At 44.3% G+C, this 25,938-nt stretch overlaps 1 protein-coding gene across 1 annotated transcript in view; it reads left to right on the top strand.

Annotated features, from left to right (window-relative positions):
- Positions 1 to 22,897, top strand: part of ADGRE3 (adhesion G protein-coupled receptor E3) — a 60,198-nt gene extending 37,301 nt beyond the window's left edge. Inside the window, exons 10-16 of the mRNA XM_050769974.1 lie at positions 634 to 831; positions 4,513 to 4,748; positions 9,839 to 9,905; positions 10,129 to 10,220; positions 13,304 to 13,472; positions 18,206 to 18,313; positions 22,665 to 22,897. Of these exons, the coding sequence (XP_050625931.1) occupies positions 634 to 831; positions 4,513 to 4,748; positions 9,839 to 9,905; positions 10,129 to 10,220; positions 13,304 to 13,472; positions 18,206 to 18,313; positions 22,665 to 22,700 (906 nt within the window). The 3' untranslated portion in view covers positions 22,701 to 22,897. The remainder of the gene's footprint in view (positions 1 to 633; positions 832 to 4,512; positions 4,749 to 9,838; positions 9,906 to 10,128; positions 10,221 to 13,303; positions 13,473 to 18,205; positions 18,314 to 22,664) is intronic.
- The last annotated feature ends 3,041 nt before the right edge of the window (positions 22,898 to 25,938 follow it).

Genomic DNA, 25,938 nt, shown 5'->3' on the forward strand with positions numbered 1-25,938 from the left:
TAAAGCTGAAAACAAAAAAGACGGTCTAGCAATCTACATTAGCAGTCTACATTAGCAATCTACATTGGCAGTCTACATTTGCAATCTACATTAGCAGTCTACATTAGCAATCCACATTAGCAGTCTACATTAGCAATCCACATTGGCAGTCTACGTTAACAATCCACATTGGCAGTCTACGTTAACAATCCACATTGGCAGTCTACGTTAACAATCCACATTGGCAGTCTACGTTAACAATCCACATTGGCAGTCTACGTTAACAATCCACATTGGCAGTCTACGTTAACAATCCACATTGGCAGTCTACGTTAACAATCCACATTGGCAGTCTACGTTAACAGTCTACATTGGCAGTCTACGTTAACAATCCACATTGGCAGTCTACGTTAACAATCCACATTGGCAGTCTACGTTAACAGTCTACATTGGCAGTCTACGTTAACAATCCACATTAGCAATCTATATTAGCAGTCTATATTAGCAGCCTACATTAGCAATCTACATTAGCAGTCTAACGGCCCCACACTACTACCGGGCTTGGTGCCTGTGTCTAGGATGCCGCAGTTCAAGGAGGGAGCCATAATCCCAGTGCAGGAAAGCGTAACTGTGAACTCTTTTTCTCGGTCCCAGGAGGAGGATCCTGTGCTGACTATCATCACCTATGTGGGGCTGAGCCTGTCTCTGCTGTGCCTCCTCCTGGCGGCCCTCACCTTCCTCCTGTGTAAAACCATCCAGAACACCAGCACCTCGCTGCATCTGCAGCTCTCGCTCTGCCTCTTCGTGGCCCACCTCCTCTTCCTCGTGGGGATTGACCAAACTGAATCCAAGGTACTGACAGTGTCTCAGAGGATGCCCTGCCCTGCCCCAAGGGACACTGAGCTCATGGAGCAAGCCTGCGCTGGATTCCTTAATAAAATATCTTTGGGTCTGTAGAGGAGAAAAATATAATTCTCCTGCTACCATTCTGGTAGCTGGGACCCGTATAACAAAAGACAGATAAGAGAAAAAGCAAACAGAAGTGTATTAACATGTATATTTCATATATACATGGGAGATACCCAGGGAATGAGGCATTCTCAAAGAGGTAGTTTAGAACAACAGCATTTTTGACAAAGAATGATAAATTTTTGGAGAAGGGAAAACGATCTTCGGTCTTTAGGGGCAGCAAAGTATGGGAAGGCAAATATCTGAGAAATGAGCGATAGATAATTAGTATCACTGATTGTATGAGTCCATTTTCAGGCTGCTGATAAAGACATACCCGAGACTGGGAAGAAAAAGAGGTTTAAATGGGCTTACCGTTCCACATGGCGGGGGAGGCCTCAGAATCATGGCGGGAGGCAAAAGGCACTTTTTTTTTTTTTAGACGGAGTCTTGCTCTGTCGCCCAGGCTGGAGTGCAGTGGTGCCATCTCGGCTCACTGCAAGCTCCACCTCCTGGGTTCACGCCATTCTCCTGCCTCAGCCTCCCAAGTAGCTGGGACTACAGGCGCCCGCCACTATACCCGGCTAATTTTTTGTATTTTTTTAGTAGAGACTGGGTTTCACCGTATTAGCCAGGATGGTCTCAATCTCCCAACCTCGTGATCTGCCCGCCTTGGCCTCCCGAGCAAAAGGCACTTTTTACACGGTTGCAGCAAGAGAAAAAAATGAGGAAGATCCAACAGCGGAAACCCCTGATAAAACCATCAGATCTCGTGAGACTTTTTCCCTACCGCGAGAACAGTATGGGGGGGAACCGCCCTCATGATTCAAATTATCTCCCACCGGGTCCCTCCCACAACACGTGGGGATTATGGGAGTACAATTCAAGATGAGATTTGGGTGGGGACACAGAGCCAAACCATTTGGGTGGGGACACAGAGCCAAACCATATCATTGGTTTTGTGGATTCCTCCAGCGTTGGCTCCAGACCCATGAGGAACTAAAGTTGTCTTGGTGGCTGGGTACAGTGGCTTACGCCTGTAATCCCAGCACTTTGGGAGGCCGAGGTGGGCAGATCAGCTGAGGTCAGGAATTCAAGACCAGCCTGGTCAACTTGGCGAAACTCCGTCTCTACTAAAAATACAAAATATTAGCTGAGCATGGTGGTGAGCACCTGTAATCCCAGCTACTTGGGAGGCTAAGGCAGGAGAATTGCTTGAACCCGGGAAGCAGAGGCTGCAGTGAGCCAAGATTGTGCCATTGAACTCCAACCTGGGCAACAAGAGCAAAACTCCATCTTAAATAAATAAATAAGTTGTCTTGGTGATCAACTTTCATCCTCTCCATAGCAAGGGTAGAAGGGTAGAAAGAAGAGAATAGGTAGGAGGAATACCTTTGTAAATTAATGTCCTGGTGTACTACTCAGTCTTCAGAAAAAGAAGGAAATCCTGCCATTTGTGATAACATGGATGAACCTGGAGAGTGTTATGCTGGGTGAAATAAGCAAGGTACAGAAAGACAAATAGTGCATGATCTCACTTATGTGTGGAATCTAAAATAGCCAAACTCACAAAAGCAAAGAGCAGAAATGGTTGTTAGCAGAGACTAGGGCAGCAGGGAAGGGGTTTAGGGGGCTACTGGTCAAAGGATACCAAATTTCAACTAGACAGGAAGAATAAATTCAAGAGAGCTGTTGTACATCATGATGACCATAGTCAAGAACAACATATTGTGTATTGAAAAATTGCTAACAAAGTAGATTTTAAGTGTTCTCACCCCCCCCCCAAAAAAGACAAGTACATAAAGGTATGTCCTGCTTTTAGGCAAATAGGGGGAGGGCAGAGAGCTTTTTTTGTCTCTGCTTCTTCTCAACTGCCTTCAGCTTCAAATAATCCCTTGGGCCAGACACAGTGACTCACATCTGTAATCCCAGCACACTGGGAGGCAATGGTGGAAAGATCACTCGAGGCCAGGGGTTCGAGGCCATCCTGGGCAATATAGTGAGACCTTGTCTCTACAAAAAACAAAAAAATAACAAAATAAGCTGGGCATAGTGGTGCACATCTGTAGTCCCAGCCGCTTGGGAGGCTGACGCAGGAGGATTACTTGAACCCAGGAGTTCGAGGCTGCAGTGAACTTTGATTGCAACCACTGTACTACAGGCTGGGTGACAGAGCAAGACTCTGTCTCAAAAAAAAAAAAGAATCATAATCACAATCTCTTATGCTAAAGTGAAACTTTTTCCCTCAATTTTATTCTTTTTTTTTTTTTTTTTTTTTTTTTTTTTTTTTTTTTTTTTGAGACGGAGTCTCACGCTGTTGCCCAGGCTGGAGTACAGTGGCACATCTCGGCTCGCTGCAAGCTCCGCCTCCCGGGTTCCCGCCATTCTCCTGCCTCAGCCTCCTGAGTAGCTGGGACTACAGGCGCCCGCCACCGCGCCCGGCTAATTTTTTGTATTTTTAGTAGAGACGGGGTTTCACTGTGGTCTCGATCTCCTGACCTTGTGATCCGCCCGCCTCGGCCTCCCAAAGTGCTGGGATTACAGGGTTGAGCCACCGCGCCCGGCCAATTTTATTCTTAATTGAAAAATAATAATTGTATAAAATTATGGGGTACAATGTGAAGTTTCCATAGACGTACACCTTATGAAATGATCAAACCAGGATAATGAACATATCTATCACTTCCATACTTATCATTTCTTTGTGATGAAAACATTTAAAATTCACTCTTTTTGGACTGTGGGTGAAGGCTCATGCTTGTAATCCTAGCACTTTAGGAGGCTGAGGCGGGAGGATCACTTCAGCCCAGGAGTTGGAGACTGGCCTGGGCAATAGAGTGAGACCCCGTCTCTGCAAAACTTAGCAAGTATGGTGGTACACACTTATAGTCCCAGCTACTTGGGAGGCTGAGGTGGGAGGATCACTTGAGCCTGAGAGGTCAAGGCTGCAATGAGCTATGATTATGCCACTGCACTCCACCTGGGTGACAGAGTGAGATCCTGTCTGAAAGAAATAAAATAAAACAAAATCCACTCTTTTAGCAACTTTGAAATTCATAATATATTATTATTAACTATAGTCACCAGCCAGTACAGTAAGAGTAGAGAATAGAAAGGAGGTTCCCAGAGGTTGAGTGGGGAAGTGGATGAGGAAAGGAGACATTGCTCAAAGTATACAAAGTCTTAGTTAAAAAGGAGGGATATATTCTGGTGATCTGTTGCAAAGTGACATAGGTGGAGGTGGCACCACTTTCAGTCCCAAGGGCAGGTTGAAGGGGTTGGTGCCCAGATGGACAATGCTAGCCTTGACTATCAACTATCTTTATTTTTTTAAATATAATTGAGATGGGGTCTCACTAAGTTTCCCAGGCTGGTCTCAAACTCCTGGGCTCAAGCAGTCCTCCCACTTCAGCCTCCCAAAGTGCTGCAATTATAGACATGAGCCACTGCGTCCAGTTCCCCTTTACTTTTAATGCCCTTGGTCTGGTGTCAGGTGCTCTGAACCCAAAGCCAATGTCAAGGAGAGGTCCTAGGGCCATACTCCACCCTGACAACCCCTTCAGGCATTCCTTTCTCCTCCCTGAGGTGCTGTGCGCCATCATCGCCGGTGCCTTGCATTATCTCTACCTGGCTGCCTTCACCTGGATGCTGCTGGAGGGCCTGCACCTCTTCCTCACTGCACGGAACCTGACGGTGGTCAACTACTCAAGCATCAACAGACTCATGAAGTGGATCATGTTTCCAGTGGGCTATGGCGTTCCCGCTGTGACTGTGGCCATTTCTGCAGCCTCCAGGCCTCACCTTTATGGAACCGCTGATCGGTGAGCTTGAATCCCACCCTGTGTCATGGACAGTTTCCTAAGAAAGCTTTTGAGGGCAGCATTCATGATGATGGTGGGACTATACGTAACCAATGCACTCTATGTTCCCCTTTATAACAGCTCTAACCTCTTTCCCAGCAAGGCAGGGTGAGATGGTGGTAAGAGTTTGCAAGGTTCTAGAAGTCTTATACAACCAACAGGTTCATATGCCCACTGCATAGTAACATACCAATCCACCAAGACAGCAAGGTTTGCAGCAGAGAAAAAGCTTAATGAGGCCAGGTGTAGTGGCTCACACCTGTAATCCCAACACTTTGGGAGGCCAAGGTGAGAGAATCACTTGAGGCCAGGAGTTCAAGACCAGCCTGGGCAATATAGCAGACCCTCATCTCTACAAAAAAAAATTAAAAATTAGCTGCGCACAGTGGCTCACACATCTAATCCCAGCACTTCAGGAGGCCCAGGCAGGAGGATCTCTTGAGTTCACGAGTTTAAGACCAGCCTGGGCAACATAGCAAGACCTTGTGTCTACTAAAAATTAAAAAAAATAAAAAAGCCAGGCATGGTGGTACACACCTGTAGTCCCAGCTACTCAAGAAGCTGAGATGGAAGGATTGCCTGAGCCCAGGAGTTCAAGGCTGCAGTGAGCTATGCTCAGGCCACTACACTCCAGCCTGGGTGACAGATCAAGACCTTGTCTCAAAAAAAAAAAAAAAAAAAAAGAAAGAGAGTTTAATAATCTCAGGGCACCAAGCAAGGAAATGGGAGAAGATTCTCAAATCAATCTCCTCAAGGAGTTCTGGACTGGGGTTTTTAAAGGGATCATGGAGGATGTGGAGGCTGGAAAGTGTGGGTCATTGATTGTTCAGGGTACAGCAGATGAAATCATCGGGAGACAGAAACTGCCTTCTTTGGTGACTCAGCTCCTCCTGTGGTCCTTTAGAGCAGCTGAAGCCAGTAGTTTTGCTGGTACACAGGACCTGAAAGAATATCTCAAGAGGAAACTTAATGGTTTTTGTTTTGTTTTGGTTTGGTTTTTTTGAGACAGAGTTTCACTCTTGTTGCCCAGGCAGGAGTGCAATGGCATGGTCTTGGCTGGCTGCAACTTCCACCTTCTGGGTTCAAGCGATTCTCCTGCCTCAGCCTCCCCAGTAGCTGGGATTACAGGTGCCCACAACCACGCCCGGCTAATTTTTGTGCTTTTAGTAGACATGGGGTTTCACCATGTTGACCAGACTGGTCTGGAACTCCTGACCTCAGAAGATCCACCCACCTCGGCCTCCCAAAGTGCTGAGATTACAGGCGTGAGCCACAGCACCCAGCTGAAACTTCTTGTTTTATCGTGTTTAAGTTTTTACCTATAGAGCAGTAAAGGGAAACTGTTATCTGGGATCTGTGTGATTCTAGGATAGCAGGCACCAAACAGCTAGGAGGAAGCAGGTCAGAGAGCAAGCTGACCTGGTGGTGAATCCTGGATGGACTGCAAGCTCGGCTTGTTTTCATTTCGACCCCTTTCTTCTTCTCTGATTATTTGTATAAAGTTTATAGGGATGGCTTCAGAAGGAGAGGGTTTTGGGTGTTGTTCAAAAGATCGTCAAAATGAATAAATAATAGAAAGAAGAGAAGGGAGGGAGGGAAAGAAAGAAAGAAAGAAAAAGAAAGAAAGAAAGAAAGAAAGAAAGAAAGAAAGAAAGAAAGAAAAGAAAGAAAGAAAGAAAGAAAGAAAGAAAGAAAGAAAGAAAGAAAGAAAGAAAGAAAGAAAGAAAGAAAGAAAGAAAGAAAGAAAGAAAGAAAGAAAGAAAGAAAGAAAGAAAGAAAGAAAGAAGGAAGGAAAGGAAGGAAGGAAGGAAGGAAGGAAGGAAGGAAGGAAGGAAGGAAGGAAGGAAGGAAGGGAAGGGAAAAGAGAGAGCTTTATTGGCAATATTGGTTTGCAAACCAAAAAAAGAAACTCTGCAGCATGAGCCAAAGGTGCTCCCTCTTTGAAAAGGGGAAGCACAAGTTAGGTTTTATGCCTCACTAGATCTGTATTACACAACAGAGTCATAAACATTCAGGAGGTTTGGAAAAGCTGTACCTATTTAAGATGAGAGCAGAGTGCATGCACAGTGGATAAACATATATATATATAAAACATGCATCCCATGTTCACTTTGGGGCAGGATTTTAGCATTAAAATAAGATGGAAAAGCCGGGCGCGGTGGCTCAAGCCCGCAATCCCAGCACTTTGGGAGGCTGAGGCAGGTGGATGACCTGAGGTCAGGAGTTGGAGACCAGTGTGGCCAACACAGTGAAACCCTATCTCTACTGAAAAGACAAAAAATTAGCCGGGCGTGGTGGTGTGTGCCTGCAATCTCAGCTACTTGGGAGGCTGAGGGAGGAGAATCACTTGAACCTGGGAGGTGGAGGTTGCAGTGAGCTGAGATCATGCCATTGCACTCCAGCCTGGGCAACAAGAGCTAAACTCCATCTCAAAAAAAAAATAAGATGGAAGACCAGGCATGGTGGTTCACACCTGCAACCCCAGCACTTTGGGAAGTCAAGGAGGAAGGATTGCTTGAGCCCAGGAGTTCAAGACCAGCCTGGGCAACATAGCAAAACCCCATCTCTACCAAAAAAAAAAAAAAAATTGTTTTAATTAGCTGGACATGGTGATGCATGCCTATAGTCCCAGGCTGGGGCAGGAGGATCCCTTGCGCACAGGAGTTCAAGGATGCAGTAAGCTGTGACAGAGCAACTGCACCACAGCCTGAGTGACAGAGCAAGATCCAACTCTAAAAACTATATAAATAAAATAAAATAAATAATGAGGAGGAATGTGGCTTTACACCAAAAGTTGAACCACAGGACACAAAGACAGTTTGTGCACATCTTCTATAAACTAACTGAAACTGCCTTAAGATCCATAACTGCTTTGACTGGTTCCCTTTCCAGTCAGTTACGTGGTCTGGATCCTATATCAGAGGTAGGAGGGGACTTTCCCCTTCCTGTGTCCAAGTGTTCTCATTGTTCAATTCAGGATAGCATTAGGAGATATACCTAATGTAAACGACAAGTTAATGGGTGCAGCACACCAACATGGCACATGGCTACATATGTAACAAACCTGCACATTGTGCACATGTACCCTAGAACTTAAAGTATTAAAAAAAAAAAAAAAAAAAAAAAAAGAATAGGTCCAAAAAAAAAGAGGTAGGAGGGGACTGATGGCGCCTATTGTTCTGGAGTTTAGCAAGTGTGCATTTTCTTGTAGCCAGAGGAATTTAGAGAGTTGCTTCACCAGCCAGGGCCTGAACCCTCGACCCACAGGTAACTTGGTTTCCTTAACCTTAGGGTCCATCTTAGTGGATATAGAAGTGTCTGTCTATTCCGGGCCGGGCGCGGTGGCTCAAGCCTGTAATCCCAGCACTTTGGGAGGCCGAGACGGGCGGATCACGAGGTCAGCAGATCGAGACCATCCTGGCGAACCCGGTGAAACCCCGTCTCTACTAAAAAATACAAAAAACTAGCCGGGCAAGGTGGCGGGCGCCTGTAGTCCCAGCTACTCGGGAGGCTGAGGCAGGAGAATGGCGTAAACCCGGGAGGCGGAGCTTGCAGTGAGCTGAGATCCGGCCACTGCACTCCAGCCTGGGCAACAGAGCGAGATTCCATCTCAAAAAAAAAAAAAAAAAAAAAAAAAGAAGTGTCTATTATAGTCTCTTGGATCACAAGAGTTAGGTCCCAACTTTTTTTTTTTTTTTTTTTTTTTTTTTTGTGACGGACCCTCGCTCTGTCACCCAGGCTGGAGTGCAGTGGCGCGATCTCAGCTCACTGCAAGTTCCGCCTCCCGGGTTCACGCCATTCTCCTGCCTCAGCCTCCCGAGCAGCTGGGACTATAGGCGCCCGCCACGATGCCCGGCTAATTTTTTTGTCTTTTTTTTTTAGTAGAGACGGGGTTTCACTGTGTTAGCCAGGATGGTCTCGATCTGCTGACCTCGTGATCCGTCCGCCTCCGCCTCTCGAAGTGCAGGGATTACAGGTGTGAACCACAGCGCCTGGCCAGTCCCATCTTCATTCTTCCTGTGATTTGAGCTCTCAGGTCTCAGTCCCCTCATTAGCGAGATAAGAATAATAGTTGTCCCCATTGTTCCAACCTCACAGTGCTGGTGTGAAAATTTAACAGGACTGTGCTCCTAAAATGCTTAACAGGACGATGTTTCTCCTAGCTTATTATCCTAGAATTACACCACAGTTACTAAAAAACTTAAATTCTATAAAAACCCTAAGAATCTGGTAATGTCACAAAGCTGTGTCCACCCCAGCCAATAGAGATCAATCTAGCTATATTAAATCACATACTTAAATTCCAAATTAAACTCTGTACACATACCAATTTAAATGTATATCTCCAATTGTGTGTAATAGGTTCAATAAGGATCTAAATGAAAATATATTTTGTATAATTCTACTTCAAAATACCTTGAGCTATGAGTACTTTTTATGTTGCAGCATCAATTTTAATTCGAGCACATAATTTGTTGTTGTTTTCATTTTAATCATAAAAATAAGACAAGTTTGTTAAATTTTTTTCATAGTTTTTGAAATATATAAAGTAAAAAGTGAAAGTGGCTGTCACATGTGATGTGTGGATCAAAGTTGCAATCAAAATGTGTAATCAAAGCTGATTGTTGGCTAGGGGTGGTGGCTCACGCCTGTAATCCCAGCACTTTGGGAGGCCAAGGGGAGCAAATCACGTGAGATCTGGAGTTCAAGACCAGCCTGGCCAACATGGCCAAACCACATCTCCACTAAAAATGCAAAAATTAGCCAGTGTGGTGGTGCACATCTGTAATCCCAGCTAGTCAGGAGACTGAGGCAGGAGAATCACTTGAATCCAGGAGGCAGAGATTGCAGTGAGCAGAGATCGTACCACTGCACTCCAACCTGGGCAACAGAGCAAGACCCTGTCTCAAAAAAAAAAAAATTGCTGATTGTCATCAGCTGACTTTCAAGAGAAACTGGAAACAATTCTCTGGTAGGAAAAGAGTCACTTTATGTTGATCTCATGCACTTTCTCTGATCTCTCTTTGTATCTCTTTTCCCATTGTTCCTAGATGCTGGCTCCACCTGGACCAGGGATTCATCTGGGGTTTCCTTGGCCCAGTCTGTGCCATTTTCTCTGTGAGTATGTGCCTTTGATTTTCCCAAACTAACAAGAACCAAGAGAAGTGCTGGGTACAAGATGGTACAAAGGGCTTGCATTTCCACTGTTGGGTGGATCGATTTTCCACCTGCTACCAGTTCAATCCCATGTACAGGGAGGCTGGACTCCTGTGTGCAATTTAAAGTGGAAACCATACATTATTTTAACTTGCATTCTGCCTTGTTTGTATTGGTCCTGCAGGTGAATTTAGTATTTTTTATCTTGGTCTTTTGGATTTTGAAAAGAAAACTTTCCTCCCTCAATAGTGAAGTGTCAACCATCCAGAACACAAGGTAGGATGTGACAAATGGTACTTCCTACTCCCTTTCCTTCTGCCAATCCCTCCTACATATCCACACACGCGTACACTCAACAGCCATGCTCCCAGGACTAGCAAGACCACTGTAATCTCCCACCATCACAATTAACGAGAACCTGTATTAGCTAGAATACAAGCCAAGCTGCTATGAGAAAAAGATGTCCAAAAAAAAAAGAATAAAATAGAACTTTATTTCACTCTCATGTTGCAACCCAGAAGTGAGCAGTTCAGGGCTAATAAAGAAGCTCTGCTCCACACAGTGTTTCAGGGTCTCAGGTTCTTTCTACTTTGTTGCTCCACCATCCTCTAGAAGGATGTTGCCCTTGTCAATATCCCATCCATGGGAAGGAGGTTATATAGGAGTTGCACTTGCCACATTTGCTCATATCTCATTGGCTGATCTTGGTCACATGATAACACCCAGCTGCAAGGGAGGTGGGAAATGTAGTCTCTAACCAAGTGACCGTGTGCCTTGTTTTAAAACTCAAAGGGGAAGAGATCTAACACTAAAAGGAAGATGAAAAGGGAGAAAAACATTTGTTACCGCCACACTACACAAAATGCACACAGGAGTATGTTTTTATCAAAAGCAACCAACTCAGATTTGCTAATCCAACAGTTACTAAAAAGCGTAAATCATATAGAAACCCTAAAAATTAATCTGGTAATGTCACAAAGCTATATCCACCCCAGCCAATAGAGATCAATCTAGCTGTATTAAATCACATGCTTAAATTACAAATTAAACTCTCTGTACACATACCAATTTAAATGTTTATCTCCAATTGTGTGTAATAGGTTCAATAAGAATCTAGATTAAAATACATTTTGTATAATATTTCAAAATATCTTAAGGTATGAGTATTTTTATGTTGCAGTATCCATTTTAATTTGAGCTCGTAATTTGTTGTTGTTTTCATTTTAATCATAAAAATAAGACAAGTTTGGCCCGGCGCGGTGGCTCACGCCTATAATCCCAGCACTTTGGGAGGCTGAGGTGGGCAGATCACACATGAGGTCAGGAGACGGAGACCATCCTGGCTAACATGGTGAAACCCTGTCTATACTGAAAATACAAAAAATTAGCCGGGCGCGGTGGCGGGCGCCTGTAGTCCCAGCTACTCAGGAGGCTGAGGCAAGCGAATGGCGTGAACCCGGGAGACGGAGCTTGCAGTGAGCCGAGATTGCGCCTGTGCATTCCAGGCTGGGCGACAGAGCAAGACTCCGTCTCAAAAAAAATAAAATAAAATAAGACAAGTTTGTTAAATTTTTTTCATAGTCTTTTGAAATATATACAGTAAAAAGTGAAAGTGATTGTCTCTTTTCCTGCTACTTCCACTTCCCAGGAAGCCAGAATTAAGAGCCTGTATGATATGTGAGATAAAATATCTATGACATTTTCCCAGAGCTTTCTCTGTGCACTTTAAGTAGAACAGACCGACACAAACACAATAGGATCACACTATACAAACTGTTCCTCAATTAGCTTTACTCATTTATGTAATCTCCTTAATAATTAGGGATACATATAATGTACATATACATATAATATATATGTGTGTATATGCATACATATAATATATTCTATGCATATATAACATAATATATGATATTTTATATATACATATATAAATATACATATTTTATAGATACATATATAAATATACATATTTTATATATGCAATATATAGTGATTATATATTATGATAGCATATATAAAATATATATGTATATATATTATGTGTATATATGCTGTAAAGACTATAAGTAGGATGGCCTCATATCTCAGCTTACCTGGAACAGTCTCGGTTTACGTCTGTTGACACAATGTAATTATTAATAGTACCCCTTTTATTTATTATTATTATTTTTATCCTTATTGATACATAATATTTATATACATTTACGAAGTATTTGTGATATTTTGATTCATGCATAAAATGTGCAATGATCAAATCAGGATATTTAAGGTATTTATCACCTCAAACATTTATTATTTCTTTCTGTTAGGAACATTACACCTCCTTTTGATCACAAAAGCCTTCCTGTTTGAATAACAAATTATATGACCCCGGCCGGGCGGGGTGGTTCACACCTGTAATCCCAGCACTTTGGGAAGCCAAGGTGGGTGGATCATTTGAGGTCAGTCGTTCGAGACCAGCCTGGCCAACATGGTGAAACCCTGTCTCTACTAAAAATACAAAAATTAGCTGGGCGTGGCGGCACACCTGTAATCCCAGCTACTCGGGAGGCTAAGGCTGGAGAATCACTTGAACCCAGGAGGCGGAGGTTGCAGTGAGCTGAGATCACACCACTACACTCCAGCCTGGGCAATGGAGCGAGACTCCATCTGAAAAAAAAAAAAAAAATTATATGACCCCTGTCTATAAATGATGAGAGTGAGAGAGAGAAAAAGCATCCAGGTTTTTAAATGCCTTATGTATGTGTGGTACTAATTTTGTCTCATACATTGTCCTAAATACTTTCCCATGTTAAAGTCTCACGTAATCTTTATGGCAACCCCATGAAATAGGACAATTATTAAGATAAGGGAACTGAGGCTGGGCACGGTTGTTCACACCTGCAATCCCAATACTTTGAGAGGCCGAGATGGGTGGATCTCTTGAGGTCAGGAGTTCGAGACCAGCCTGGTCAACATGGTGAAACCCCGTCTCCACTAAAGATACAAAAATTAGCAGGGCATGATGGTGCATGCCTGTAGTCCCAGCTACTGGGGAGGCTGAGGCAGGAGAATCGCTTGAACCCTGGAGACAGAGGTTGCAGTGAGTCGAGATCATGTCATTGTGCTCCAGCCTGTGCAACAGAGCAAGACTTCATCTCAAAAATAAAATAAAATAAAAATAAAAATAAGATGAGGGAACTGAGTTGCAAGAAGGTAAAGCAGCTTTCCCAAGATCACACAGGTAGCCAGTGCTGGCTTCCATTTAAACCCAGGTAGTCTAACTCCAGAGTTCTCACTATTAACAGCTAACTAGAGGAGTGTTCATGCTCTTTATTAGTTTTTCAACATCCTAATCTCTGACTTCCTCCTCCCAGGATGCTGGCTTTCAAAGCAACAGCTCAGCTCTTTATCCTGGGTTGCACATGGTGTCTGGGCTTCCTACAGGTGGGTCCAGCTGCCCAGGTCATGGCCTACCTCTTCACCATCATCAATAGCCTCCAAGGCTTCTTCATCTTCTTGGTCTACTGCCTTCTCAGCCAACAGGTAAACACTGACCCCTTTCTTTGTTACTTTAAACTTAAGAAAATTTTGGAAATGGAGTTTAATGGGGATTTAAGTCAACATTCTCTAAATGTTCCATATGAGATTATAATCCACCTATAAACACTCTCTATTTTCTCTACTTTAAAAATGCTACTAGTTGTTAAGATCCATCATTTATTAACACATTTCAGAATATAAATAATTGCTATGTCAAAAAAAAATGCCTTTTTCTCAGTTTTCCCACTTGTAATAGTCAGCTAATGCTGTGTAACAAGCAACCTCAAAAATCCCATTGGTTTAAACACAAATATTTGCTTTTTTTATTCATGGGTCGATGGGTCTGTTGGGGTTCACATGATCTTAGCTGAGCTCAGCTTGCCTTTGCTCCAGGACGCAGATCAGGTTTAGGCCTGCTCCTTGTGACTCATCCTGAGGCTTAGGCAGAAGTGGGAGCAACTCCCCAGCGAATATTCTTCTCCTAACAATGGTGAAATCACAAAGAGGCAGACCCTACTGGGCAAGGTCACTCAAGCCTGTGATTCTTCTTACATCGCCTCCACTAATATCCCATTAGCCAAAGCAAGTCACACGGTCAAGCCCAAAGTTAATGGGAAAAGAACACTCAACCCACCAAGAGACTAAGACAGACTGTAATACAACTAGAAAGGAGTGAATCATGGAGATCAACAATGCAGCTAACACACCGCTTCACCTGAATTCTTTTTTTTTTTTCCAACTATTATTTTATTTACATTACTGTCTTAAGTTACATGGAAAAAGACACCCAAGCAGTTCTGCCTTATTTCAGAAAAAGTTTCCAATCAGCAGGGTGCAGTGGCTCACGCCTGTAATCCCAGCACTTTGGGAGGCTGACATGGGCAGATCACTTGAGGTCAGGAGTTCCAGACCAGCCTGATGAACATGGTGAAACCCCCATCTCTACTAAAAACTACAAAAAAATTACCCAGGCATGATGGAGGTGCCTGTAATCCCAGCTACTCGGGAGGCTAGGCAGGATAATCACTTGAACCCAGGAGGCAGAGGTTGCAGTGAGCCAAGATCGCACCACTGCACTCCAGCCTGGGCAACAGAGCAAGACTCCGTCTCAAAAAAAAAAGAGAAAAAGGAAAAGCTTCCAGTCAATACCAAGTATATGGTGCCGGGATTACAGGCATAAGCCACCATGCTGGGCTGATTTATCTCTTTTTCTTCAACACATATCAGATGATACATGCCTCTCAGAGCCCTCACTGTCCCGAACTAGGTCACATTCCAGAATCACACAGCCTTCCTTGTAACACTGGCTGTCTTCAGGGCCAAACTCATAGATCCATCCCAGTCTGCTATTGCAGTTTTTGCAACTCGCATCTCAAACCATGGAACAGCAGTGGGCACGATGAGGTCTTGAACTTCACTGTACTGCAGGTTAACTGCCTTGTTAAAGAGAAACTGGGGCCAGGCACAGTGACTCATGCCTATAATCCCAACACTTCAGGAGGCTGAAAAGGGAGGCAGAACTCATCTCCACTTGGTTCGCAGGCACCACTGGCAGAGCATTTGTTTCTTCATCATCATCATCATCATCCTTTTTTTTTTTTTTTTTTTTTTCCGAGACAGAGTCTCGCTCTGTCACCCAGGCTGAAGTACGGTAGCTCAATCTTGGCTCACTGAAACCTCCGCCTCCCAGGTTCAAGCGATTCTTCTGCCTCAGCCTCCTGAGTAACTGGGACTACAGACACATGTCACCACGCCTGGCTAATTTTTTTTTTTTTGTATTTTTAGTAGAGACAGGGTTTCACATGAGCATACGAGAAACACTTATGTGTACTCTTCCCTCAGTTTATCTCAGTTTTTGAGGCATATCATAGCATCCAGTTTTTGTTTGTTACTTGTTTTTGTGTTGTTTTGTTTTTTGTTTTGAGACAGAGTTTTGCTCTTGCTGCCCAGGCTAGAGTGCAATGGCACAACCTCGGCTCACTGCAACCTCCATGTCCCGGATTCAAGCGATTCTCCTGCCTCAGCCTCCCGAGTAGCTGGGATTACAGGTGCACGCCTCCACACCCAACTAATTTTGTATTTTTAGTAGAGACAGGGTTTTCCATGTTGGTCAGGATGGTCTCGATCTCCTGTCCTCATGATCCGCCCGCCTCAGCCTCCCAAAGTGCTGGGATTACAGGCGTGAGCCATCGCGCCTGGCCTAGCATTCAGTTTTTAAAGATATATATAGTTTTATTTCGTATGGCTACTAAATTCAAAACACTTGGTCTGCAACTGAACAGTAGTGTGTGTCTTCCAAGAATGTCCCTTACTAAGGGGTGCTCAGGGATAATCTAGACTGCATGCTGTCTCCAAAATGGAACCCAGCCAGGCGTGGTGGCTCAAACCTGTAATCCCACACTTTGGGAGGCCGAGGCAGGTGGATCATCTGAAGTCAGGAGTTCAAGACCAGCCTGGCCAACGTGGTGAGACCCCATTTCTACTAAACAATACAAAAATTAGCCAGGTGTGGTTGCACATGCCTGTAATCCCAGCTACTCAGGAGGCTGAGGCTAGAGAACCACTTGAACCTGGGAGGTAGAGTTTGCAGTGAGCTGAGATCATGCCATTGCACTCCAGCCTTAGCAACAGAGCAAGACTCCGTCTCAAAAAAAAAAAAAAAAAAAAAAGAAATTACTCCAGAGGGTTTCATTTTGTTTATATAACGAGTATAAGCATTCATTGCTTGTGTTATTGTTATGTATTTATTTATGTGTAGGTATGAGTGTTTATGGCATATCAGAATAGTTCTTACCAGTAGCAATTGTGTTCCTACCACGGGACAGTTAGCAATGTCTGGGGAAATGTTTGTCATAACTGGAGTGGGGTTTGCTACTGGCATCTAGTGGGTAGAGGCCAGGGATGCTGCTAAATATCCTAAACAATGCACACAGGATAGCCTTCTCCAGCAAAACATGATCCAACCCAAGACGTCAATAGTGTCAATGTCGGGGTATCATGATATGGCAGATGCTGTCCATGGCCCTCTCTTTTTTTTTTTTTTTGAGACGGAGTCTCGCTGTGTCGCCCAGGCTGGAGTGCAGTGGCCGGCTCTCGGCTCACTGCAAGCTCCGCCTCCCGGGTTTACGCCATTCTCCTGCCTCAGCCTCCCAAGTAACTGGGACTACAGGCGCCCGCCACCTCGCCCGGCTAGTTTTTTGTATTTATTTTTAGTAGAGACGGGGTTTCACCGTGTTAGCCAGGATGGTCTCGATCTGCTGACCTCGTGATCCACCCGTCTCGGCCTCCCAAAGTCCATGGCCCTCTCATATCCCTTTGGCTTCTGTCTCTACATGCTTGGAGTTACTTGTTGCGAACACATATAACTGTGCCTGAAGGCTTCATACTGCCCACAGGACATGCCTGGCCCATGCACAGGGCAAACTGGTGATGCCAAAGAGTAATGGCCCTTGAGAGTGGCCATCAACCCATGACTGATGGGAGCTGGTGGATAAATACCCCAGCTCCCACCTCCTTCAGGCAAGTTGACTCTAAGGTAGTTCCATGCTGCACCCCAGAGCTCCTGAATGGGACTGAGCCCCAGATTTCCACAATGGAAATATCCTTAATTATGCATTCTTTACCAGCTGCCTTCTCTTCCCTGTGCTGCTTCCTCAATGCCCTACTGGTGCTTCTTGGGATCACCCCTCAAATAAACTCCTTACACTTCAACCCTTGTTGCAGGGTCTGCTTCTGAGGTGCCCAAAACCAAGACACATTGAAGGGTACTACCAAAATATTATTGGTGATTTTCACTAGATTGAGGAATTATATGTAACTTCTATTTTCTTTCTTTTGCATATGCATATCTTATAAATTTTCTATCTTTTTCTTTTCTTTTTCTTTCTTTTTTTTTTTTTTTTTAGACGAAGTGTCACTCTGTCTCCTAGGCTGGAGTGCAGTGCTGCGATCTCAGCTCACTGCAACCTCCGCCTCCCAGGTTCAAGCAATTCTCCTGCCTCAGCCTCTGGAATAGCTGAGGTTACAGTCATGCGCCATGTCTGGCTAATTTTTGTATTTTTAGTAGAGATGGGGTTTTGCTATATTGGTCAGGCTGGTCTTGAACTCCCGACCTCAGGTGATCCGCCCGCCTTGGCCTCCCAAAGTGCTGGGATTACAGGTGTGAGCCACCATACCCGGTCATAAATTTTCTACAACAATTATATATGCTGTAATGGAAAATTTGTATTGTAGTAAAATATATATAATATAAAATTTACCTTTTAAATCATTTTTAAGCGTACCATTAGTAGCATTACTTTCGCGATCTTGTGCAACCATCACCAACATCCATCTCCGGAACTTTATTCATCTTCCCAAACTGAAATTCCATCCCCATTAAACACTAACTCCCCACTCTCCTTCCCCCCAGGCCCTGGAAACCGCTATTCTACTTTATGTCTACATGGATGTGACTACTTTAGGTACCTCATATAAGTAGAACCATACAGTATTCGCCTTTCGTGATCAGTTTATTTTACTTAGGCTGATGTCCTCAAGGTTCATCCATGTGGTAGAATATGTGTCAGAATCTCCTTCCTTTATAAAATTGAATCATATTCCATTGTACGAATAGACCATGTTTTGTGAAAATAAACAAATAATAATACATCTCTATCCTCTTCCTGACTCACTGACCTTTCTGCTCTTCACCAATGTTAGCAAAACCCATCCAGGTATTTCCTTTGATGTTCCAGGTCCAGAAACAATATCAAAAGTGGTTTAGAGAGATTGTAAAATCAAAATCTGAGTCTGAGACATACACACTTTCCAGCAAGATGGGTCCTGACTCAAAACCCAGTGAGGTAAGTGAACATGTGAATTGTTCTAATGTCTTATATACTCCTCTCTTGACACTGCAAACTTCCTCTAGTTTGGGGGTTTTTGTTTGTTTGCTTGTTTTTGTTTTTGTTTTAAGTTCCAAGGTTACATGTATGGGATGTGCAGGTTTGTTACACAGGTAAACGTGTGCCGTGGTGGTTCGCTGCACCTATCAACCCATGACCTAGGTAATAAGCCCAGCATTGACTGGGCGTGGTGGCTCATGCCTGTAATCCCAGCATTTTGGGAGGCCGAAGTGGGTGGATCACCTGAGGTCAGGAATTCAAGACCAGCTTTACCAACATGGTGAAACTCCATCTCTACTAAAAATACAAAAATTAGCCGGGCATGGTGGTGTGCACCTGTAGTCCCAGCTACTGGGGAGGCTGAGACAGGAGTATCACTTGAACCTGAGAGGCCAAGGTTGCAGTGAGCCAAGATTGCACCATTGCACTCCAGCCTGGGTGACAGAGCGAGACTCCATCCAAAAAAAAAAAAACAGCGTGTATTAGCTCTTTTCCCTAATGTTCTCCCCCTCCAACCTCTCTCCACAGGCCCCAGTGAGTGTTGTTCCCCTCCCTGTGTCCATTTGTTCTCATTGTTCAGCTCCTACTTATAAGTGAGAGCACGTGGTGTTTGGTGTTCTGTTCCTGTATTAGTTTGCTGAACTTCTTCTAGTTTTTTAATTTATATTTTCCTTTTTTTTTTTTTTTTTTTTTTTTTAAAGAGACAGGGTCTTGCTCTGTCGCCCAGGCTGGAGTACAGTGGCACAATCATAGCTCACTGCAGTTTCGATCTCCTGGGCTCAAGCAATCCTCCCATCTCAGCTTCCCGAGGAGCTGGGACCACAGGTGTGCACCACCATGCCCTGCTAATTTGTTTTTATATAGAGAGAGATGGGGTTTCCCTATGTTGCCCAAGCTGGTCTTGACCTCCCAGCTCAAGCAGTCCTACCACCTCAGCCTCCCAAAGTGCTGGAATTACAGGTATGAGCCACTGCACCCGGCCTATATTTTCCCTTTTCAAAGATATGCTCATGTTATTCAATTTCCACAATGTAGGCCTGACGCAGTGGCTCACACCTGTAATCCCAGCACTTTGGGAGGTCGAGGCAGGTGGATCACGAGGTCAAGAGATTGAGACCATCCTAGCTAACACAGTGAAACCCCGTCTCTACTAAAAATACAAAAAAATAGCTGGGCGTGGTGGCGGGCGCCTGTAGTCCCAGCTACTCGGGAGGCTGAGGCAGGAGAATGGCGTGAACCTGGGAGGCGGAGCTTACAGTGAGCCAAGATCATGCCACTGCACTCCAGACTGGGAGACAGAGCAAGACTCCGCCTCAGAAAAAAAATAAATAAATAAATTTCCACAATGTAAAATAACAATAATAAAAAGGAAACCGGGGCCGGGTGCAGTGGCTCACGCCCATAATCCCAACACTTTGGGAAGCCGAGGTGGGCAGGTCACCTGAGGTTGGGAGTTCGAGACCAGCCTGACTAACATGGAGAAACCCCATCTCTACCAAAAATACAAAATTAGCTGGGCATGGTGGCACATGCCTGTAATCCTAGCTACTTGGGAGGCTGAAGCAGGAGAATCGCTTGAATCCGGAAGGCAGAGGTTGCAGTGAGCCAAGATCGCACCATTGCACTCCTGCCTGGGCAACAAGAGCAAAACTCCATCTCAAAAAAAAAAAAAAAAAAGAGGCCAGGTGTTGTGGTGTTGTAGTCCTAGCTACTTGAGAGGCTGAGATGGGAGGATCGCTTGAGCCCAGGAGTTTGACACCAGCCTGGGAAACATAGGGTAGCTTTGAGGAGCTAGTCTGAGTACAAACTCGCTTTCCTGGAGGGTATGAGGAAGAGTCCTCTTCCTGATAACCTGGTTTGAGTTCCTCATTCTTGTTATATTTTTCCTCAGTGACTCCTCTCTACTCACTAACAGCACTTAGGCTGGTTTTCATATGTATTCTTGTTGTGCAAAGATATATGAGTAAAACGTATCAAGAACCAATGCAATCTAACACAGACTCCCACTGGGGGAAATTTACAAGCATAAGCATAGCAGAGTGATCTTCTTCCCCCAAATGCCCCCTGTACATAAAGATGTGGATGTGAGCCCCACAGAGTGAGGGTACGCCATGGAAGAGGCTCCAGGATACGGATTCTGCCCCAGTTGCTCTGCATAATTACAGAGGATGAGTGCAGGGAATCATGGGACCTTCCTGGGGGAGGAAATGGCCCTGTTAGAAAGATGACATTTCTGGAATCTGGTTGCTGGTATTCTGTTCTTCCATTGCACTAACTCAGGCTCAGTGTACCACAGAATGAGCTTCCTGCACTATGTGACATTTCGTTCCATATTTGGCTTTTTGAATAAATGACAGAATAGATGTTTAAAAAGAAGCTGGGCGTGGTGGCTCACACCTATAATCCCAACACTTTGGGAGGCCAAGGCAGGAGGATCACTTGAGTCCAGGAGTTTGAGACCAGCCTGGGCAACATAGTGAGACCCCTGTCTCTTCCTTTCCTTTTTTTTTTTTTTTTTTTTTTTAAGACAGAGTCTCATTCTGTTGCCCAGGCTGGAGTCCAGTGGTGTAATCTCAGCTCACTGCAACCTCCACCTCCTGGGTTCAAGTGATTCTCCTGCCTCAGCCTCCCCAGTAGCTGGGATTACAGGTGCCCACCACCACACCCAGCTAATTTTTTTGTATTTTTAGTACAGATGGTGTTTCACCATATTGGCCAGGCTGGTCTCGAACTCCTGACCTCAAGTGATCCACCCACCTTGGCCTCTCAAGTGCTGAGATTACAGGTGTGAGCCACTGGGTGTGGTGGCAGGCATCTGTAATCCCAGCTACTCAGGAGACTGAGGCAAGAGAATCACTTGAACCTGGGAGGCAGAGGTTATGATGAGCCAAGATCGCACCATTGCACTCCAGCCTGGGCAACAAGAGTGAAACTCTGTCCTTAATTATTCTCAACAAGAGTAGAAGTGCTGACTGTTGACTGTGACCTATGAAAGGTTTCCCAGATAATCCAAAATAATTCCCAAAGCTGCCAGCATTCTAGATACTGGTTCTCCATAATGGAATAAGGAAAATCGTTTTTATTATTATCACTTAACATTGTGGAAATTGAATAATATGAGTGTATCTTTGGATGCGGAAAATATCAAATATAACCTGGGTAATAGAGTGAGACCCCGTCTCTACAGAAACATCAAAGAATTAACCAGGTGTGGTGGTGCATGCCTGTAATTTCAGCTATTTAGGAGGCTGAGGCAGGAGGATTGCTTGAGCCCAGGAGGCAGAGGTTGCAGTGAGCCAAGATCATGCCACTGCACTCCAGCCTGGGTGACAGAGCAAAACCCTGTCTAAAAAAAAAAAGAAAAATTATATATATATATATACACTCACACACGTATGCATATATATATGAATCTCTCTTTAAGGAATATATTAGCTTTGGCCAGACATGGTGGCTCATGCCTGTAATCCCAGCACTTTTGAGAGAACAAGGTAGGAGGATTGCTTGAGGTCAGGAGCTTGAGACCTGCCTGGGCAACAAAGTAAGACCCCACCTCTATAGAAAAATCTCTGTGCTTCTATTTTTTAGGCACAAAGTTTGAGTAAAAAGCTAATGAAACTCTTCTTCTATGGACAAATTTGACCTTGGGTTAACTTTCTAACTCTGCTCCCAAGAAACTTGATAAAGTTGGAAGATCAGTTAGGTTGCTGGGCAATATTCCCTATGGGAAAAATCATGCTTGACTTGTAAATTGCATCTGTGAATGAACCATAAATACCAGGAAGGAAGACATAACTTTGAACTTCTTGCACACAGCTCTTATAACTAGGCTAGGAACCACTAACCTCATAGGCTTCTTCAGGAGATGTTGGTTCCTCTGTGGATCTTGGGGCTGCTAAACCAAGCTGTTAGTTGTGGAGTGCAAAGAGAATATTTGTTGACTTCTACAGTGTGTCAGGCACTATGTTAGATAATGGGCATTCAAAGAGGAACAAAGCCAACAAGACTCTAACCTTTCTTCATAGACAAAAAACATCCAGGGGACTGAAATTCCAGAGTGGAATATTATGTCTGAAAATTTATCAAAAAGAATAATTCTTCCTGCTGAATTTTTGATAAGTCTTCCCACTCTAAGCCAAAGAAGACCACATCTGCCCTAGGATTTTTAAATGCTAGGAGATCATGCCATCCTTGCCTGCTGGTTCAAGTTGGGTTTAAATCACTCCTGCTCTCTCTCCATGTTGTTGATTTTTGTTTGTTTGCTTTATTTTACCCTTACATCCACCTTTAATCTAAACCTCTTTTATAGGGGGATGTTTTTCCAGGACAAGTGAAGAGAAAATAATAGAACTAGAACATTCAACTCCGTATGGAATATCATACCCATGGATCTTTTTGGCATTATGAAGAATGAAGCTAAGGACAAGGGACTTCATTAGACATATCATCCTTGGAGAGGAAGTAATCAACCTTTACTTCCCAAAGTGTTTGTTCTGCATAATAGGCTCTCAAAAAATGTGTGGTAAATTGCATTTCTCTTCACTATGCTGTATTCTGTCAATGCTTATCCCTGGAAACCCAAAACGTGACCACTGCAAATATTTCCTTGACTTTTTGTAAATGAAGAGGTCCTTTACCTCAAGTTCTTAGTCCCACTCATCCTAAACTTGCCCCCTTTTTTTTTAAGACAGGGTTTCACTCTGTCACCCAACTGGAGTGTAGTGGTATGATCATAGCTCACTGCAGCCTCAAATTCCAGAGCTCAAATGATTCTCCCACCTCAGCTTCCCGAACTGCTGGGATTACAGGCATAAGCCACTGCAACCAGCCATAAACTTGCTCTTCTTTTTTTTTTTTTTTTTTTTTTTTGAGATGGAGTCTTGCTTTGTCACCCAGGCTGGAGTGCAGTGGCACGATCTTGGCTCACTGCAAGCTGTGCCTCCTGGGTACACAGCATTCTCCTGCCTCAGCCTCCCAAGTAGCTGGGACTACAGGAACCCACCACCACGCCCGGCTAATTTTTTGTATATTTGGTAGAGACAGGGTTTCACTGTGTTAGCCAGAATGGTCTCGATCTCCTGACCTCATGATCCTCCCACCTTGGCCTCCCAAAGTGCTGGGATTACAGGTATGAGCCACCACGCCTGGCCTAAACTTGCTCTTTAAACTCACTCATTCCCTCAAACCATTAGCTTCCTACTGGCTTTACTTCCTTGCTAGAAACAGGCTAACTTACTTTTTTTTTTTTTTTGAGATAAGAGTTTCGCTCTTGTTGCCCAGGATGGAGCGCAATGGTGCAAGTGCAACCTCCACCTCCTGGGTTCAAGCGATTCTCCTGCCTCAGCCTCCCAAGTAGCTGGCATTACAGGCATGCACCACCACGCCCGGCTAATTTTGTATTTTTAGTAGAGACAGGGTTTCTCCATGTTGGTCAGGCTCGTCTCGAACTCCCAATTTCAGGTGATCCACCTGACTTGGCCTCCCAAAGTGCTGGGATTACAGGCGTGAGCCACCGTGCCCGACCCAGGCTAACTTCTTTTTTTTTGAGACTGAGTCTCACTCTGTCGCCCAGGCTGGAGTGCAGTGATGAGATCTAGGCTCACTGCAACCTCCGCCTCCTGGGTTCAAGTGATTCTCCGGCCTTAGCCTCCTGATAGCTGGGACTACAGACACATGCCCCCATGCCCAGCTAATTTTTGTATTTTTAGTGGAGACAGGGTTTCACCATGTTGGCCAAGCTGATCTCAAACTCCTGACCTCAAGCAGTGATCCACTTGCCAGGACCTCCCAAGGTGCTGGGATTACAGACATAAGCCATCGCACCTGATGAGAGATTTTAAGCGTTCTCACCACCAAAAAAATATATATATACATTGTTATATGAGGTAATCATATATTGATTAGCTTGACTTAGTCATTCCACAATGTAGACATATTTCAGAACGTCCTGTTGTACATGATAAATATATACATTTTTTGTCTATATAAAACAAATAAATGAATAAATATTTAAAGTGTAAAAGAGCCTGGACTCTAAATTATGCTGTCCCTCCAAATAAAAGTTTATTTTGCAAAAAGTAAAAAAATAATTAAAGAATGTAAGAAGATTAAGTGCATACCCAAAAGTTCTAGTTCTATGGAACTTAATAAAAAAGAAATACATTTAAGAAGAAATTTTGCTGGATGATTTTTATTTTTCTTTAGCACCTGTCTGCTATTGATGCTGGGTGATATTTTTTTTTTAAGTCATCACTCTCAAAAGCCAAATTTGAGTCTTTGAAGACCACATGGGAGAAACAGCTCAAAGCACTGGGGAAAAAAGGCCAAAAGATTAAAATCTTGGAAGAATAAAAGGAAGACTGGGGTGTTTAATATGAGAATAATAGGGATTTTGAAAGAAAAGAGAGGACACGGCCAGGCACGGTGGCTCACGCCTGTAATCCTAACATTTTGGGAGGCCAAGGCAAGTGGATCACCTGAGGTCAGGAGTTCGAGACCAGCCTAGCCAACGTGGTGAAACCCCGTCTCTACTAAAACTGCAAATATTAGCCAGGCATGGTGGTGGGCGCCTGTAATCCCAGCTACTTGGGAGGCTGAGGCAGGAGAATCACTTGAACCTGGGAAGCAGAGGTTGCAGTGATTCAAGATCGCACCACTGCACTCCAGCCTGGGCAACAGAGGGAAAGACTCTAAGAAAGGGAAGGGGAGGGGAAGGGAGGGGAGGGGAGGGGAGGGGAGGGGAGGGGAGGGGAGGGGAGAAGGAAAGAAGGAAAGAAGGAAAGAAAAGAGAGGACACATGTTCAGGCCCCTTCTATCCAAAAAGTCTCCCTTAATCTGCTTTCCTGCTACAATAGCCACTCTATCTCTCCTCCTCTTCACAGCCAAAATTCTAGAAAAAAAGGCCGAGTGTGGTGGCTCACGCCTATAATCCCAGCACTTTGGGAGGCCAAGCCGGGTGGATCACCTGAGGTCAGAAGTTCAAGACCAGACTGACCAACATGGAGAAAACCCCTCTCTGCTAAAAATACAAAATTAGCCAGGCTTGGTGGCTCATGCCTGAAATCCCAGCTACTCGGGAGGCTGAGGCAGGAGAATCACTTGATCCCGGGAGGTGGAGGTTGCGGTGAGCCGAGATCACGCCATTGCACTCCAGACTGGGCAACAAAAGCGAAACTCCATCTCAAAAAAAAAAAAAAAATTCTAGAAAAAAGAAGTTGTTTCCACTGTGTGGCCTTCACTTCCTCCAACCTCCTCACTGTTCAACCACTGCAATTTAACTTCTGCTTCCAACACACCAAAGGATGAATCAACATTCCAAATGCTTCCTCGGTGCAAAGTCCACTGGTTGTTTCTCAGTCTCACCAAACTTGACCATTGGGTCAACATCTGACTCCGTTGATCATTTTTTTTTCTTCTTGAAGCGTTCCCTTCTCTTGGCTTCCCTCATGCCACACTGTCCTCCTATAAGGACAGTCAAGTCACTCTGGTTTTCCCAGGACTTTCCCAGGTTTAGTACCAAAAGTCCCACAATCCAGGAGTCCCTCAGTTCCAGGCAAACCAGAACCATTTCGCAAACTCATCTT

This window comes from Macaca thibetana, chromosome 19 (genome assembly GCF_024542745.1).
Source record: "Macaca thibetana thibetana isolate TM-01 chromosome 19, ASM2454274v1, whole genome shotgun sequence".
NCBI classification, from domain to species: Eukaryota; Metazoa; Chordata; class Mammalia; order Primates; family Cercopithecidae; genus Macaca; species Macaca thibetana.